The sequence below is a fragment of the Asparagus officinalis genome, chromosome 9 (genome assembly GCF_001876935.1).
Source record: "Asparagus officinalis chromosome 9, Aspof.V1, whole genome shotgun sequence".
Taxonomy (NCBI): Eukaryota; Viridiplantae; Streptophyta; class Magnoliopsida; order Asparagales; family Asparagaceae; genus Asparagus; species Asparagus officinalis.
The window spans coordinates 65,907,675-65,922,633 of record NC_033802.1 but is presented as its reverse complement, the minus strand read 5'-3'; the positions used below and the strand labels follow the sequence as shown (position 1 = coordinate 65,922,633).

General features: G+C 48.0%; 1 protein-coding gene across 1 annotated transcript; it reads left to right on the top strand.

Moving 5' to 3' along the window:
- LOC109823567 (polygalacturonase inhibitor-like) lies at window positions 292-3,449 on the top strand. Its single transcript, XM_020389844.1, has 2 exons — window positions 292-350; window positions 2,477-3,449. Exons 1-2 carry the CDS (start codon window positions 292-294, stop codon window positions 3,297-3,299), a joined length of 882 nt encoding a protein of 293 aa, XP_020245433.1. The 3' UTR covers window positions 3,300-3,449.

Below are 14,959 nucleotides of genomic sequence, written 5' to 3'. Positions count from 1 at the left end.
AATTACAAACAACAAAACAAAAAAAGAACCTCGAAATGGTCAAACTTCACTCTTCACCTCTCAAAATAATTTTCTCAAATAATTCTCTCTCTAAACTCGAACACCCCCGATGATGTTTATGCGGAGGCCCCCTCGACTCCGACGACGTGGTACGAGCCTCTCTGTTCTCTCTCTTCACCTCCGGAGGAGAGGTAACCGACGAAAGATCGTTAGGAAGAGAAGGGCAAGGCTCAGAATCACGCGAAGGATCAAACCGGGATCAAGGATCGCCCGGTTCGAGTTTATGCCGACATGATCTATGATCTGTTCCATTTTGGACACGCTCACGCCCTAGAGCAAGCCAAGAAATTGTGAGTGGTTTCCCCTCTGATTTGAGCTCCGATGTGCCCTTTCCCTTTTGGACACGCTCACACCCTAGAGCAGGCCAAGAAATTGTGAGTGGTTTCCCCTCTGATTTGAGCTCCGATGTGCCCTTTCTCTTTTGGAATTTTATGATGTTGTGATGAAAAAAGTGTTGTGCGTAGCGGAATCCGAAACACAATAAACAAACGAGATAGGAGAACAAATCAACAAAAAAAACAAGCGCCACACAAGTAAGATACCAATTTTACGTGGTTTGGCAATGTGCCTACGTCCACGGGGCAAGGATGGGATGGTTTTCACTAATAGAGAGAGAGAGAGAGAGAGTACAAATAGAGATTACAATCACTCAATTTAATCTCACAAACAAAGCTCTCAAATCCTTCACAAATTTTCCCAGACAAAGTGCTCGAAAGTCTCTCTTTTGTGTCCTCGTTGGAAACCCTAAAACATGTTTATATTTATATCAAACACAAAACCCAAACAGATCAGGAAACCGAGCCCAGGCCCAAAACCGCATCGCGGTCGACCGGACTGCTCCTTGCAGTCGACCGGCCAGCAGGCTGAAAACTCAGCCTGCAAAATCAGCAGGGTTTGGTCGACCGGGCTTGAGCTCGCGATCGACCGGCCAGGGAGTCGAAACTTCCCCCTGTTCTATGCATGAATCCGGTCGACCGGGCTTGTCCTCGCGATCGACCAGCCAGCACCCAAATGTTTGCTTCGTTTTTTTCCTGCTCTTTGTCACTGTTTCTACAAAAAGATTGGATTTTTGTTACAGAATTCAGAAAATTGGCTCAATTTAGGGGATTGCTTCTACATTGCGACCTGAGGGAGGGTCACGGGTGGGTTTAGGCTTATATATACCAAATGAACGGGACTATGGCATTGTTAATTGTGGATTAGCATGCCTTAGCTACACGAGACTAGTATTCCTGTATAGTTCGAAAAAACTGCTACAACAAAATCGATTCTTTTCATCTGAGTTGTGATGAAAATAGTCTATTTTGCTGGAGGTTTTTTGTGAGAATATCGATTTTGCTCATTAATTTTACAAAAGGATTAATGTTTTCAAAATTTTGTCTTGTTCCATGGTAGTAGTCTATAGCATAACAACTTTCTCCACCTCAGACATTCTGAACTCTTTAGTTAGTAATTTCATAATCTAGTACGACCACAACTATAATTATTGTTGTACGATAAAGACAAGTGGACCACGCATTTTTTTTTTTTGTTCACAATGTCAAACTTCCAATTGTCTCGTTAACGAAATTTATGACTGTACTAATTCTAGATTTGGCAAGAAAGACTAGTCTCCCACTCTAACCCAAGCACAAGAAGCCCCACCACGTGTACAGATTAATTAGGAAACTTTGGATACACTCTTGGAAACTGATCACCTCATAAATCACAATCTTCTGTTTACACATTAAAATTATTCATTGTTGGATATTGGAATAATCGTAACTGTTTGCTAAATAATAAACGATTATCATCGCATAACTGGGAAATAACTTTTCATCTTACTCTATTCTAAATTCGAAAAAAAAATCGGAGAGCGAGCTTTGCTACAGGGACCCAAAATATGGGGCTAATAAGGGGGACAAGTGAGGTGACCCCCTCCTATTGGATAATGAGTTGTCCATCATTAATGATGTCCAACTCATTATCCAGTAGGAAAGTGACACCTCATTTGTCCCCTCCATTGGTCCTATATTTTGGGTCCTTGAAATTTTTTTCAAGGAGAGCAATGTGATATTTCGAGAATTTTCAACAACAACAACTTCACCATCCATGTTAAACCCACTGAAACGTGACAAAAACAAGCAAACAAGATTACGCAGTCTTCTCAAAAACATTTTCGCTTCTCCGATTTGATGTCTAACGCACACAAACGCTGACCTTACTCAAAAAAAGTTTCCGTCATCCTATATCGACACACTACACGTCTCCTGCCGAAAACCTATAAATGCTCCTCCATCGTATCTCAATTAGTAATGCACTGAAAAAACAAGAACAAAAAATGGCTCTCACTTCTTCTCTCCTCCCCCTCCTCCTCCTCCTCCTACTAACGCTCTCCTCCTCCGCCGTCGCCGGAAAATGCAATAAAGACGACAAGGAGGCCCTCGTCGCGATCAACGCCCACTTCGGCTTCCCTCCGCGTGTTCGCCGACGACAAGCTCAACGGCACCCTCCCCTCCGCAATCGCTGACCTCCCCTTCCTCCAAACCCTCCTCTTCCACAAGCTCCCCAACCTCGTCGGCGGCATCCCCCCCTCCTTCACAAAGCTCAGGAAGCTCTCCATCCTCCTTCTCAGCTCGAACTCTCTCTCCGGCCCGGTCCCGTCCTTCCTCTCCCAAATCCAATCTCTCACCGACCTCGACCTCTCCTTCAACAAGTTCTCCGGCTCGATCCCCCCCTCGCTGTCCAACCTCCCCAACCTCCTGGCCCTCCACCTCGACCGCAACATGCTCACCGGGACCATCCCAGACGAATTCGGAAAGTTCCCGACAGACTCGCCGCCGGACCTGTACTTGTCCCACAACAGCCTCTCCGGTCCGATCCCAGCCTCGCTAGGCGATCCGAAGTGGGGGGTAATCGACCTGTCGAGGAATGAGCTCACCGGCGACGCGTCGGTGCTGTTCGGAGCGGCGAAGCCGACCACGCAGATCGACATATCAAGGAACCGTTTCGGGTTCGACTTGACCGGAGTGACTTTCCCGGTGAACTCGACGGCATTGGATATGAACCATAACATGATATACGGTGAGATTCCGGCACAGATTAATGCGGTGGGTGGGCTCGTGCTGTTCAACGTGAGCTACAACAGGCTGTGTGGGGAAATACCCAGTGGGAGCGTGACGGCGAAGTTCGATGAGTACTCTTACCTGCATAACAAGTGCTTGTGTGGTGCTCCCTTGCCCGCGTGCAAGTCAGACTGAGGGGTGTTTAATGTTAAACCGCCGCATTTTAAGTCATAATTATTATTAGTGGCTTTGTACGTACGAAGAATAAGTGGCTACCTACAATATTTGTATGCTTGATTAGCCATAATCATTTGCTAAATAATAAACTGTTTTTGCTGTAAAACACTGAAGACTGAAAAGTCTTAAAACTTAGCTTGTGAGCGCGACATGTGAATATTAGCTCAATATTCTCAATTTTGCATCGTGCGCTAAGAAGATAGCGAAAGTGCTAATTTCAGAAATTTCAAGGGCGGACTTGAGAGCAAAGGTATGTAAGTGCAAACTAGTACAACTTATAATGTAGGGCTCTCCCTAAACATTACTTTGTCAAATCTGCAACTATTTCATACTAGTTCCTTAATCTCTCAAATCGGAAAGTGTAATGAACGATAAATTTTTAATACGGGTTTAAATAATTTTTCTGATATTTAAATATTAAAATTTATTTTTAAAAGAGTATTCGTATTTTTCCCGATTTTCTAGAATTTTCTATGATTTAAAATCTAAATTTTATATTTATTTTAATGGTTTTGATAATTATAAATTTAGTTGTTACGGTGAAAACTTTTTAAACTAATATTTTGTTATTTATTATTGCTATTATTATTATTTGTATTATTAATTATCTTGTATTAATATTTTTAGTTTGCACCCCTTATCCCCTACCGCAATTTGTAGCTGTCACGTGATCAGCACGACAGTTAATTTGTTATTGATTTTGTCCCTGTATTTTCCTCTCCAATCAGTCTCTCTCTCTCTCCCCTACCCCACGCCCCTAAAACCCTCCTCAAAACCCGCTCCCTCTCAAATCGTGTCCCCTCTCCCTCTTTCTCCTCTATTATTTCCTTAGATCTTGTTTGGATTGAGGGGAATGAGGGTGAAGGGAAGTTAGGGGAACCATTCACCTCCATTCATCTTGTTTGGGAACACTTAGGAGGTGAAGTTAATTCACCTCCATTCACCTTGGTTCACCCCCTAATAGTATAAAAATTGTTACCCCCCAAATTGGGGTGTAACCAAGGGGAAGAGAATTCCCTTCTCTTCCCTTCCTTTCCATTCCCTTCCCTTTACTCAGTTTTCCTTAACTTCCCTTCATCCCCTACGAATCCAAACAAGCCCTTAGGGGCTGTTCGTTTCGCTAAAAAATTTGGGAAATCAAAGAATAGGAAACCTATTTCCTGTAATAATTGTTTTGAGGTTGTTTGGTTGGTTTAAAAAGGAAAGGAAATTATATAATAGGAGATGAGATGACATGAGTTGTCACCTTATTATTGGATGATGTGAATGATTTAATGTTAAACCGCCACATTTTAAGTCATAATTATTAGTGGCTTTGTACGTACGAAGAATAAGTGGCTCCCCACAATATTTGTATGCTTGATTAGCCATAATCATTTGCTAAATAATAAACTATTTTATCTGTAAAACACTGAGGACTGAAAAGTCTTAAAACTTAGCTTGTGAGCGTGACATGTGAATATTAGCTAAATATTCTCAATTTTGCATTGTGCGCTAAGAAGATAGTGAAAGGACCTTAAGGTTTTTGAAAAGATCAGCAACAGATCAGGGGACAAGTGATGTGTCCCCCTCCTATTGGATAATGAGTTGTCTATCATTAATGATGTCCAACTCATTATCCAGTAGAAGAGTGACACCTCATTTGTCACTGTCGCGCGCCTATGCGGAAGCGTTGCACGCACACGTGTACACAACGACGCACACACAACGAACTTGAGATCACGGAAGAAGAAAGCCACACACTTGCACAAACCAAGCCAATTACGACAAATCAAACCAAACACAAAGATATACGTGGTTCGGCAATTGCCTACGTCCACGGGGAGAGGATAGAAAGATTTTACTATATGGAGGAGAAATACAACGGGTTATAACTCATAAAATCACTCAAATATAACCCTAACTAAAGCTCTCAACTCCCTCACAATATCTCCCTCTCAAAGTGCTCAAAACAATATAATTCTCTCCTTTTTTTCTCGTTTAGAAACCCTAAAAAACGTGGTCCTATTTATAATAAAACACAATCCTAAACAAAGGAGGGTTCCCAAACAAAGGAGGATTCTAAAAACGAGTCTGCCACACCCTGCACCATGGGTGTGGCAGATGGTGTGGTGCAGGACAGATTCTGCCACACCCTGCACCGTGGGTGTGGCAGAGGGTGTGGTGCAGGACAGATTCTACCACACCCATGGCAGACACCACACCAGGGTGTGGTGGAGTCTGTTTTGGGTTATTCTTCACGTTTTTCACAATTCCTTCGCCGTTTTCACAATTCTCCACCTCGGCGAAGTGTTCCCGACACTGAGCCGACACCAACATGAGCACCAATGTGTCGTCTCTCTAAACTCAGCTGCACCAATGTGGTTGCCTACGTACCCCCTCTCGCAAGGGATCAAGCCGTCCGTAGTTCATCCAAATGGTCGTCAACGACCTCAACAATCACGAATGTACAACAAGTTTTTACAATGATCAAACTTGTAGCTCGGAACCACCTTAGTGAGCATATCCGCTGGATTATCCTTTGTGTGGACTTTCACAATCTCCACATCACCATCTTCAAGAACATCCCGAACGAAGTGATAACGAACATCAATGTGCTTCGTCCTCGCATGAAAAACCTGATTCTTCATCAAATAGATAGCACTCATGCTATCACAATGAATGGTGACGGACCGCTGCGATATACCAAGTTCCTCCAAAAGTCCTCGAAGCCAAATAGCCTCCTTCACAGCCTCCGTAACCGCCATATACTCTGCCTCCGTCGTAGGCAAAGCCACCGTAGACTGTAAGGTGCATCTCCAACACACTGGCGCACGGGTCAAAGTAAACACATATCCTGTAGTAGACCGATGCTTATCCAAATCCCTGGTATAATCCGAATCAACATATCAAATGCACAACTGCCCACCTGTAGTGTCCTGCTCATAAACCAAACCAACATTGAGCGTACCTCGAATGTACCTCAAAATCCATCTCACGGCGTCTCAATGACCCACTCCTGGATCGTGCATGTATCTCGACACCATGCTCACCGCCTGTGATAAATCCGGCCTCGTACATACCATCGCGTACATCAAGCTCCCAACTGCGCTCGCATATGGAGTCTTCATCATTAACTAACGGTCTTCAACTGACTTCGGTGAAAGGCCAGCTGAAAGCTTCAAATGGGCTCCCAAAGGTACACCAACTGGCTTTGTATCCATGCTAACATGGAATCACTGTAGAACCTTCTTCAAATAAGCCACATGTGTCAAACAAATCTTGCCCTTCTTCTTGTTTCTGCCGATCTCCATCCCTAAAATGCGCTTCGCCTCGCCCAAGTCCTTCATCTCAAACTCATTCGAAAGCTAAACTTTCAACTCATCTATAGCTGACCTGGAACTAGAGGCAACCAACATGTCATCGACATAAAGCAACAAATAAATGTACGCACCTCCTCTCAACTTGTGAAAATACACGCAAGGATCAAACTGGCTCCGAGTGTATGAATGACCAAGCATAAAACCATCGAATTGCCTACACCACTGTTGAGGAGATTGCTTCAAACCATATAGCGATTTCTTTAACCTGCAAACCAACTTATCTTTCCCTGCAGCTCGCTTCAAACCATATAGCGATTTCTTTAACCTGCAAACCAACTTATCTTTCCCTGCAGCTCGGAATCCCAATGGCTGAGTCATATATATTTCTTTATCAAGATCACCATGAAGAAATACTGTCTTCACATCCAACTGATCTAACTCTAATTCATACTGTGCCACCAAAGTTAGCAGAATCCGAATCAAAGAATGCTTCACCACCGGAGAGAAAACCTCATTGTAATCAATACCTTCCTCCTGTGCATAGCCCTTCGCAACCAACCTAGCCTTGAACCTCACTGGAGTGCCCTCAATGCCCTCCTTCTTCGTGTACACCCACTTGCACCCAATCGCCTTCCGCCCCTTTGAAAGCTCAACAAGCTCCCATGTATCGTTCTTATGAAGGGACTCCATCTCCTCCTGCATAGCCACCTGCCACGAATCAGCCTCCGAACTCTGCTCGGCCTCTCTGAATGTAGTAGGCACCATCTCATCGATACTCTCCACCGGAAGTGCATATGTAACTGTGTCGGCATACCGTGCTGGCACCCGTATGTCTCTCCTCTGTCTCCGAACCGTAATAGAATCCTGAACCTGAGCCATCGGTCCCTGATCCTGCTCATGAGTACCCGTATCCTCCGCAACACCGTCGTGCTCGCCTGGCGTCACCTCAGTCGGCACTCTAATGGATACTGCACCATCTGGACTTTGTGGAGCTGCATCAATCTCCACCACCTGCAATATCTCCTCTGTCGGGTCGTTCTCCACCTGATGAGAGCTGGGAAGCTTCAAGATAGAAGCTTCATCGAATGTGACGTCCCTACTTAGCACAATCTTCTTATCAACTGGATCCCAAAGCTTGTATCCCTTGACACCACGCTTGAATCCTACAAATATGGCCTTCCTAGCTCGAGGTTCCAACTTATCAGTTTTAACATGATAATATGCAGGGCAACCAAATACCTTAAGCTGGTCATAGTCATGTGCTGTCTCTCCCGACCACATCTCCATAGGGGTCTTCCCCTCAATCGCAGATGAAGGCAGCCTGTTAATGAGGTGGCTCGCATAAGAAAGTGCCTCAGCCCAAAAGATCTTCTCCAAACCACTCTGCGACAATAAGCATCGGATCTTCTCCAGTAAAGACCGATTCAACCTCTCTGCCACCCCATTTTGCTGCGGTGTATGACTAACCGTGAAGTGCCTTTCTATGCCCTCGTCTCGACATAGCTGCAGAAAGGGGTCTGAGGTATACTCGCCGCCGTTGTCGGATCGCAACGTCTTGATCTTTCTCTCAGTCTGCAGTTCTAATCTCTTCTTCCACTCCACAAACAAATCTAGGACTTCACTCTTATGCTTCATGGTGTACACCCAACATCGCCTAGAATAGTCATCAACGAACGTGACGAACCAATGTCGACCACCAAGTGATGTCGTCTTGGTGGGACCCCAAACATCTGTGTGCACGTAGTCCAAGATGACCCTCATCCTATGAATGGCCATCCTGAACTTCACCTTTGTCTTCTTGCCAAGTACACAGTGCTCACAGAATTCCACTTTACTACTCTTAGCTCTCTTCAATAGCCCCTGCTTGCATAATACCTGCAGTGACTTTTTACCTGTGTGCCCTAGCCTGTAATACCAAAGTCTGCTCATGTCCGCCTCTGAAATAGCTGAAGCAACCTGGCCAATCTCGGTGCTCCCCTTCAGATAGTATAAATTATGACTGCGGACTCCCTTCATCACCACTAAAGATCCCTTAGTAACCTTCGCTACAGCATCCTCAAAGGTCACCCTGAATCCCTTCGCCTCCAAAGCTCCAACTGAGATAAGATTCTTTTTCAGTTGAAGAACGAATCTCACCTCCTTCAACTCACGGACTACTCCATCGTGCATCCGAATCTTCACAGTACTTATCCCACAAATGCCACAGGATTAATCATTTCCCATGACAACAACACCCCCGTTGAGTCTCTCAAATAATGAAAACCAATCTCGCCTAGGAGTCACATGATAAGTAGCGCCAGAATCAATCATCCAATCCGATGCATCCAAATGGTTCACCTCCGGAGTAATCAAAAGAGAAAAACACGAATCATCGGAATCATCGTCTTTCGCAACGTTCATCTTATTGGCCTTCGGGCCCTTTTTCTTGCTATTCTCCTTCTCCTTGAGCTTCAGACAGTCTCTCTTCCAATGTCTATGTTCCTTGCAGAATGCACATTAGTTCTTTGCTAATTGGTGGCGGCTTCTTGACTTTGACCTTCCTCTGGCCTCTCCTGAAATACTAGCGCGGGAAGTCTCCTTATCCTTCCTCCTCAAATCATAGTTCGTCAATGCGTTAGTCACTTCACTATAAGTGATAGAAGATCTCCCGTTCAGCAACGTAAGCACGAAGGTATCATACTCCTCATCTGGTAAGGAGCCCAAAAGAATAATATCCTTGTACTCATCCGTGATCTTCTCATCCACGTTCGACAAGTTCGACAACAACTTAGTGTAGTTGTTCACATGAGCCGCTGTAGACGGTAAAAAAATACCTCTGATGAGCCTACAGGAAATTCTCCCACAAGAAGTCGCCTGCCTAAGCCGCATGGCCGTCAAATGTGCTCGGTTCCAGATTCGCCTGAATAATCGACTCGCTTGCACGAGTTGAGATCAGTTGGAATAGCGGAAGTTCGCCTTTCACGCAACTCGCCTGCCCGAGTCCAAAGTCGAATCCGCCTGCAAACCTCCAGGCTGTCAGTACAGCTGGGTATCCGCTACCCCACGCATGGAGATACGCTTTCCTACCTTCCTCGACCTGAAGGGAGAGGGCACAGTACTCCGAGAACGCCAGGCGGCCGCTCACAGTACTTGCAGTGCGAGGGACTGGACAGGTGTCGAGTCGACCTGAACAGTCATAAATGCGACTCACATCAGCTATCTAAGTCGGGAGGCGAATCAGCCGACGTTCGACGAACTGTCCAAACCCACTCGAGTACCAGGAACACGCTTTCCCGCCTCTCCTGACCTGAAGAGAGAAAGCACGGCACTCCAGGCCCGCCGAACAAGCCGCCTACAGTACAAGTGAGCAGACAGTTGTCAAAATAGCCTGCGCCCTCATAAATGCGGCTCACCTCAGTTGTCCAAGTGAGGGGACGAGGGCCGCCGGCGCTCGGTGGATTGGTCAGATCCACGCAAGCATCTGACAGCCTTTGTCATGCATACGAGGAGGGGCTTTCCCACTCTTACGAAACGTGATATAGAGCACAGTTCTTCGAATGACCACTGACGGTATGAATGAACAGCAAGACATCTCTGGACAATGTGTGGTCACATCCCATAATTCAAGGAGTAGTCAAGCTGTCCTTCTTCCATTTAAAAGCCCCTTCCAGCACACTGGAGGAAGGGTCGCAAAACTTGGAGAAAAGTAGTTGAGACCAAGCTGTTAGCAGATCCTTGCATTACAACACCACTGCCTAGTTCTGAGCTCCGATCGCCGGCGAACTAAGCAGACCCGAACTCCATCGATTCGAGCTTCTACTGCGAACTGAAGCTCTCCAGCAACCTCGATCGAACGGTCCAAGGGAAGCAGACTCGACACGAGCATCGAGCGAAGCGTCCTATAGCCACCTAAAGTCCCCACACAAAACAAAGAGGGCATTCCCTCTGCTTCTGTTGTAACCATTTGATTATTAGTTTGTAATAAGCTTTCTTATTAATACAAACGAACACTCCCTGTTTTCGGGAAATCAAATTTACACCATACAGAAGATGGCGACCACAGTGGGAGAAGCTGTTTCATCGAACGAAATGGTGGTGGCTCAATTTGATGAGGTTGCTCTGAAGGTTCCACCCGAGTCTCGTCGGAGGAGCCCACTCCCTCGCAATCGATCAAGGCCAAGCCAGAGATCGAGCGCAAGAGGCGAGGGTCTGCCAGATGGATCGCCAAGCGGTCCACGCAGACACCTACCTCGGAGGAAGCGCCGGTTCACTCTGGCACAAACCACACTGCCACCGCCCATGGTGACGTTCTCCCCGCTGGGAGAGCTAACCAACAGCGACGGCAAACGCCCGTCAGACAGGAGGTCCAAACCTCCATTTCTCACGACGGCCTGAACCATCATACAGGCCCGAGAAACACTAGACGGGAAGGCAAACTACCCGACATCGGAAGGCCCTCCAAATCAGGAGCGCCAACCGAGGACAACAGAGCCATCCGCTCAGGAGAACTTCGCTTCTCAGGTCACATCCCTGATGCGAATAGATCTCCTCGAGCGAGCAAGCCTACCCAAGTAGGCGAATCCTCGAAGGCTGGCGAGCCTCGCCATAATCACTTGGCGGATAAACATAAGGGTAGAAGGGTAGGCGACTCCTCGTGAACCCGCCCTTCCAAATGAAGGGTTGAAACCCGCCTACGTACTGGAGCTCGCTCAAATGCGAAGACTCGCCAGTCAAAGCGAGATCGCCCAACTCCAGCACCAAAGCATTCCACCCAACGCGCACCGGAAAGCGCATCCAAAAATCTCCCGTACACTCACCCGAGTGACTCCTCTGAAGCTGGGGGTTGTCACCAACCATCCACGGAAGATCTCAGGGAATACTTAACTCACAAACGCACTATACATGAGGCAAATCCTCAGTGCCACTGCGAGAGACTCATCCACACGGTCCTCGCCGACTGCCAGTGCGTCGGAATGGCGAAACCCTCAGTGTTCGAGAGGCTTTCTCAACAGTCCTCTCGACCAAGGCCCTCCCGTCGAAGGAGTCGTCACCAAAAGGTGACGGATAAGGGGAAGGCGGTACTCTCCGACTCGCCAGATTCGGACTCCGTCCTAAGACCTAACACTCGGTTCGCTCGACGCCGATAGGACGGCATATTCCAGCGAACGCGTAGTCGCAGGGGGGCAAGCATCGGGTTTGATTACTCTACCCTGGTACCCCCCTCCTGCGGTGAAGACGAGGTTCATTCGGCGGCGGCCACATCTCAGACCTCGCGCTCAAGTCAAGACGCGCAGGCGAGAGTGCACATGACCGAACTCAATACCTAGCAGACAATGGCTCAAAAGCTGGAGGAACAGCAGGCGACGATCGACTCTCTAAGAGAGATGATGGAGCAACTGCTGAACAAGAAGAAGAAGAAGAAGAGGACCCAACGCCCCTTACCCCGGCAAACCAGGGACAAGGAGTGGGTACCTCCTCACCGTCCAGCGGCTGAGACGGAGGATGATCAGCATTCCGATTACTCCTCCAAAACGTCCATAGGAACGTCACACACTGGGGATAGCACCCGTGACAAAAGATTCGACGAGTTCCAGGACCAACTCAACGCGCTGAAGCTTCAGCAAAACATGAACAAGCTGGGGGTGGTACGTCCCTACCCTATCGAATGGGACACGGTCCCATACCCAGCAAAGTTCAAGCCAATCAGCTTGGTACAATTTGATGGTAAGGGATCACCCTCGCAGCACATCTACTACTTCATGGCGCAGACCGGATTTCTTACGGGGAAAGACGCCATTCTTACTCGACTATTCATAGGTACCCTCAAGGGGGTGGCCTTTGAATGGTTCCGCAAACTGGAGCCCGGCTCTATCAAGGCATGGGCCGACGTCGAGAAGCTCTTCCTCGCCCGCTTCTTCGACGACGACACGGAAGTGTCGATGGCCACTCTCCTCGCTGAGAAGCAGCGGAAGTCGGAGTCGGTCAATGACTTCGTGAAGAGATTTCGGAATCGGTCAGTCCACTGTCGGGACCAAGTTTCCGAGGCGACGCTGATTGAGATGTGCCACAACAATCTGTCGATCCATATCCTATCCAAAATAGGGGCAGTAGAGACCCGGACTTGGAAGGAGCTTGTTCGCCAAGGCGAACAAGTTGAAAATATGATCAAGAGGCTGGAGGCCGAAGAGCCGCAGTCCAAAAAGGGAGCAGCGGAGCCAGCTGTGCCAAAGAATCCTCCTCGGTTGAGGGGAAAAGAAATCATGGCAGTCAACACCGCACCGGCGCCGAAGGCTGCTCAAAAGCCGAAACCCATGCAATTTGAACCACGCCCCCAGCGGCAATATGATTTCAAAGAAGACCAGGTAGTGGCGACTCTCGACACTCTACTCAAGAGTGGGCGAATTAAGTTGCCAGAAGCCGCCAAGCCTGAGGAGGCTGACAAAACCGGTGACCCAAGTTACTGTGCATACCACAGATTCCTTGGCCATCACACAACCAAATGCTACGTCCTCAAGGACAAGCTCCAGGCCCTCTACGACGCGGGGGTTTTGAAGAAAGAGAAAGTCCAGAAGCAGGTGACTACGAACATGATCACTTTAAGCTTCGGGACAGATCTCCCAGAGGTTCAAGCCCCGGCGGGGGTAATCCCTATCCCCAAGGCGGTCTTGAAGATCACTAACGACGATCCTCACAACCAGCGGGAAAAGGGTTTGGTCCCACAGACTCTGCCGGATGGGCAGGTGATGTGGGTCCATCCAGACCTCCTCGATGACGAGCAGTGGACTGCACAGCCTTCCAAGGAGGCTAAGAAGAAGCCCTGCAACATTGTCTCTGCCATCCTAGGTAGAGATGATGCAGCAATGACTACCCTGACCGATTCTGAAGAAGACACCAACGTCTTCGCCACAAGGGCAGGGAAAGAATTTGCGAAAGAATATCCCGCGAGGGCGGAGAACCCGGCGGGACCTCCCGCGAGGCCAGTCGCAGCAACCCCTCCCAATCAGGACGGACCAAGCACAAGCCGCCAGCCTTTCCGGTTCAACGTGCTCGCGCAACTGAAAAGCATTCCCGCGCGAATCACCATGTACGACCTCCTCCGGTTGTCCAGGTCCACAGTAGATCGGATTCAGGTCGATCCAGGGTCAGCGCTGAGCATCGTGCCTCTGAAGTTGATCAAGCACTTGGGGATACCGCCAAAGAGCCTCTCCTCAACTGCGACTACCATCTTCGACTTTAACGTCACGGGGACTCGGCCGCTCGGCAAAATCCGCCTGAAATGTCGGATAGGCGACATGAAGACGGAGGTGACGTGCTACGTCATCGACGCTGAACCCTCGTACAACATACTTCTGGGGTGCCCATGGATCCATGGCAACAGAATAGTCCCGTCCACATTACACCAGTGCTTGAAGTATGTGGACAACTATGAACGAGTCAGGACAGTAGTGGCCGACAAGCAGCCCTTCAAGGGCGTCGAAAACTACTTCACGGATTCCCTGTTGTACCAGGACCCCGACACGCCACCAGCGGAGGAGCCAGAGAGCGGCAACGAGGCGGATAGCGAGCCTGAATACGGTGACAGCTTAATTCTGAATGACTTTGAGTCAATTGTAATTGGTTACGAGAGTCACCATGTAACCAACGCTGTTCAGGCGGAAAAATTTATCGTGAATGAGAAATCCGACTTTGCTTATTTGTCGTCTTGTTCCACGTCCGAAGATGATGCGCCAAATGAACTATGGTCGAAGCTCTACAGTGAGCCTTCCATACACTTGCCGGTATGCTCGTCATACGCCGCCAAGACGCAGCCAATCAGATCATCGCAAGCTGTGTTCGTCGTACCGGCCCGAAATAATTATCAAAAAGATATTATTTTCGGTCGGATCGATAATCCCCTGCGCACGCTATGGGATGAATCCGAGGACGAGGACCCGGCGCCCTAGTTTTCGCAGTACAGTCGAGTTGCGAAACGAATGATGAGCGACATGGGGTATGACCTCACCAGCTTGGAGGGCCTAAATTACGGCCGAGGACGTAAGACAGTCATCAAACCCGCCTACGTCCCCAAAGGAAAGCCATTAAATTACTTCAACAGGACTCGGAGAGGCTTAGGCTACTCCTCCTCCTCGTCAGATCTGTGTTTTTACGTCAACGAGGACTCCGATTATGCATGTTCGGGGGACCAATCATCGACGACCTCGGTTTGGGACTCAGACGTCAGCGTAAGGGATTTGTTCGATGGCCTTACAGTCAACATGGCCACAGTAGACCCCGCCGAAATGGCAGAGGAGAACAACTTCCACTCTATTACGAGACATGGGATCGCCATGTTAACGC

Bases quoted from the DNA above. Each gene is read 5' to 3' on its own strand.
- LOC109823567 (XM_020389844.1), top strand. From the start codon at position 292: ATGATCTATGATCTGTTCCATTTTGGACACGCTCACGCCCTAGAGCAA. The intron at 351-2,476 runs GTGAGTGGTTTC...AAAGACGACAAG, and splicing joins CTAGAGCAAGCCAAGAAATT to GAGGCCCTCGTCGCGATCAA.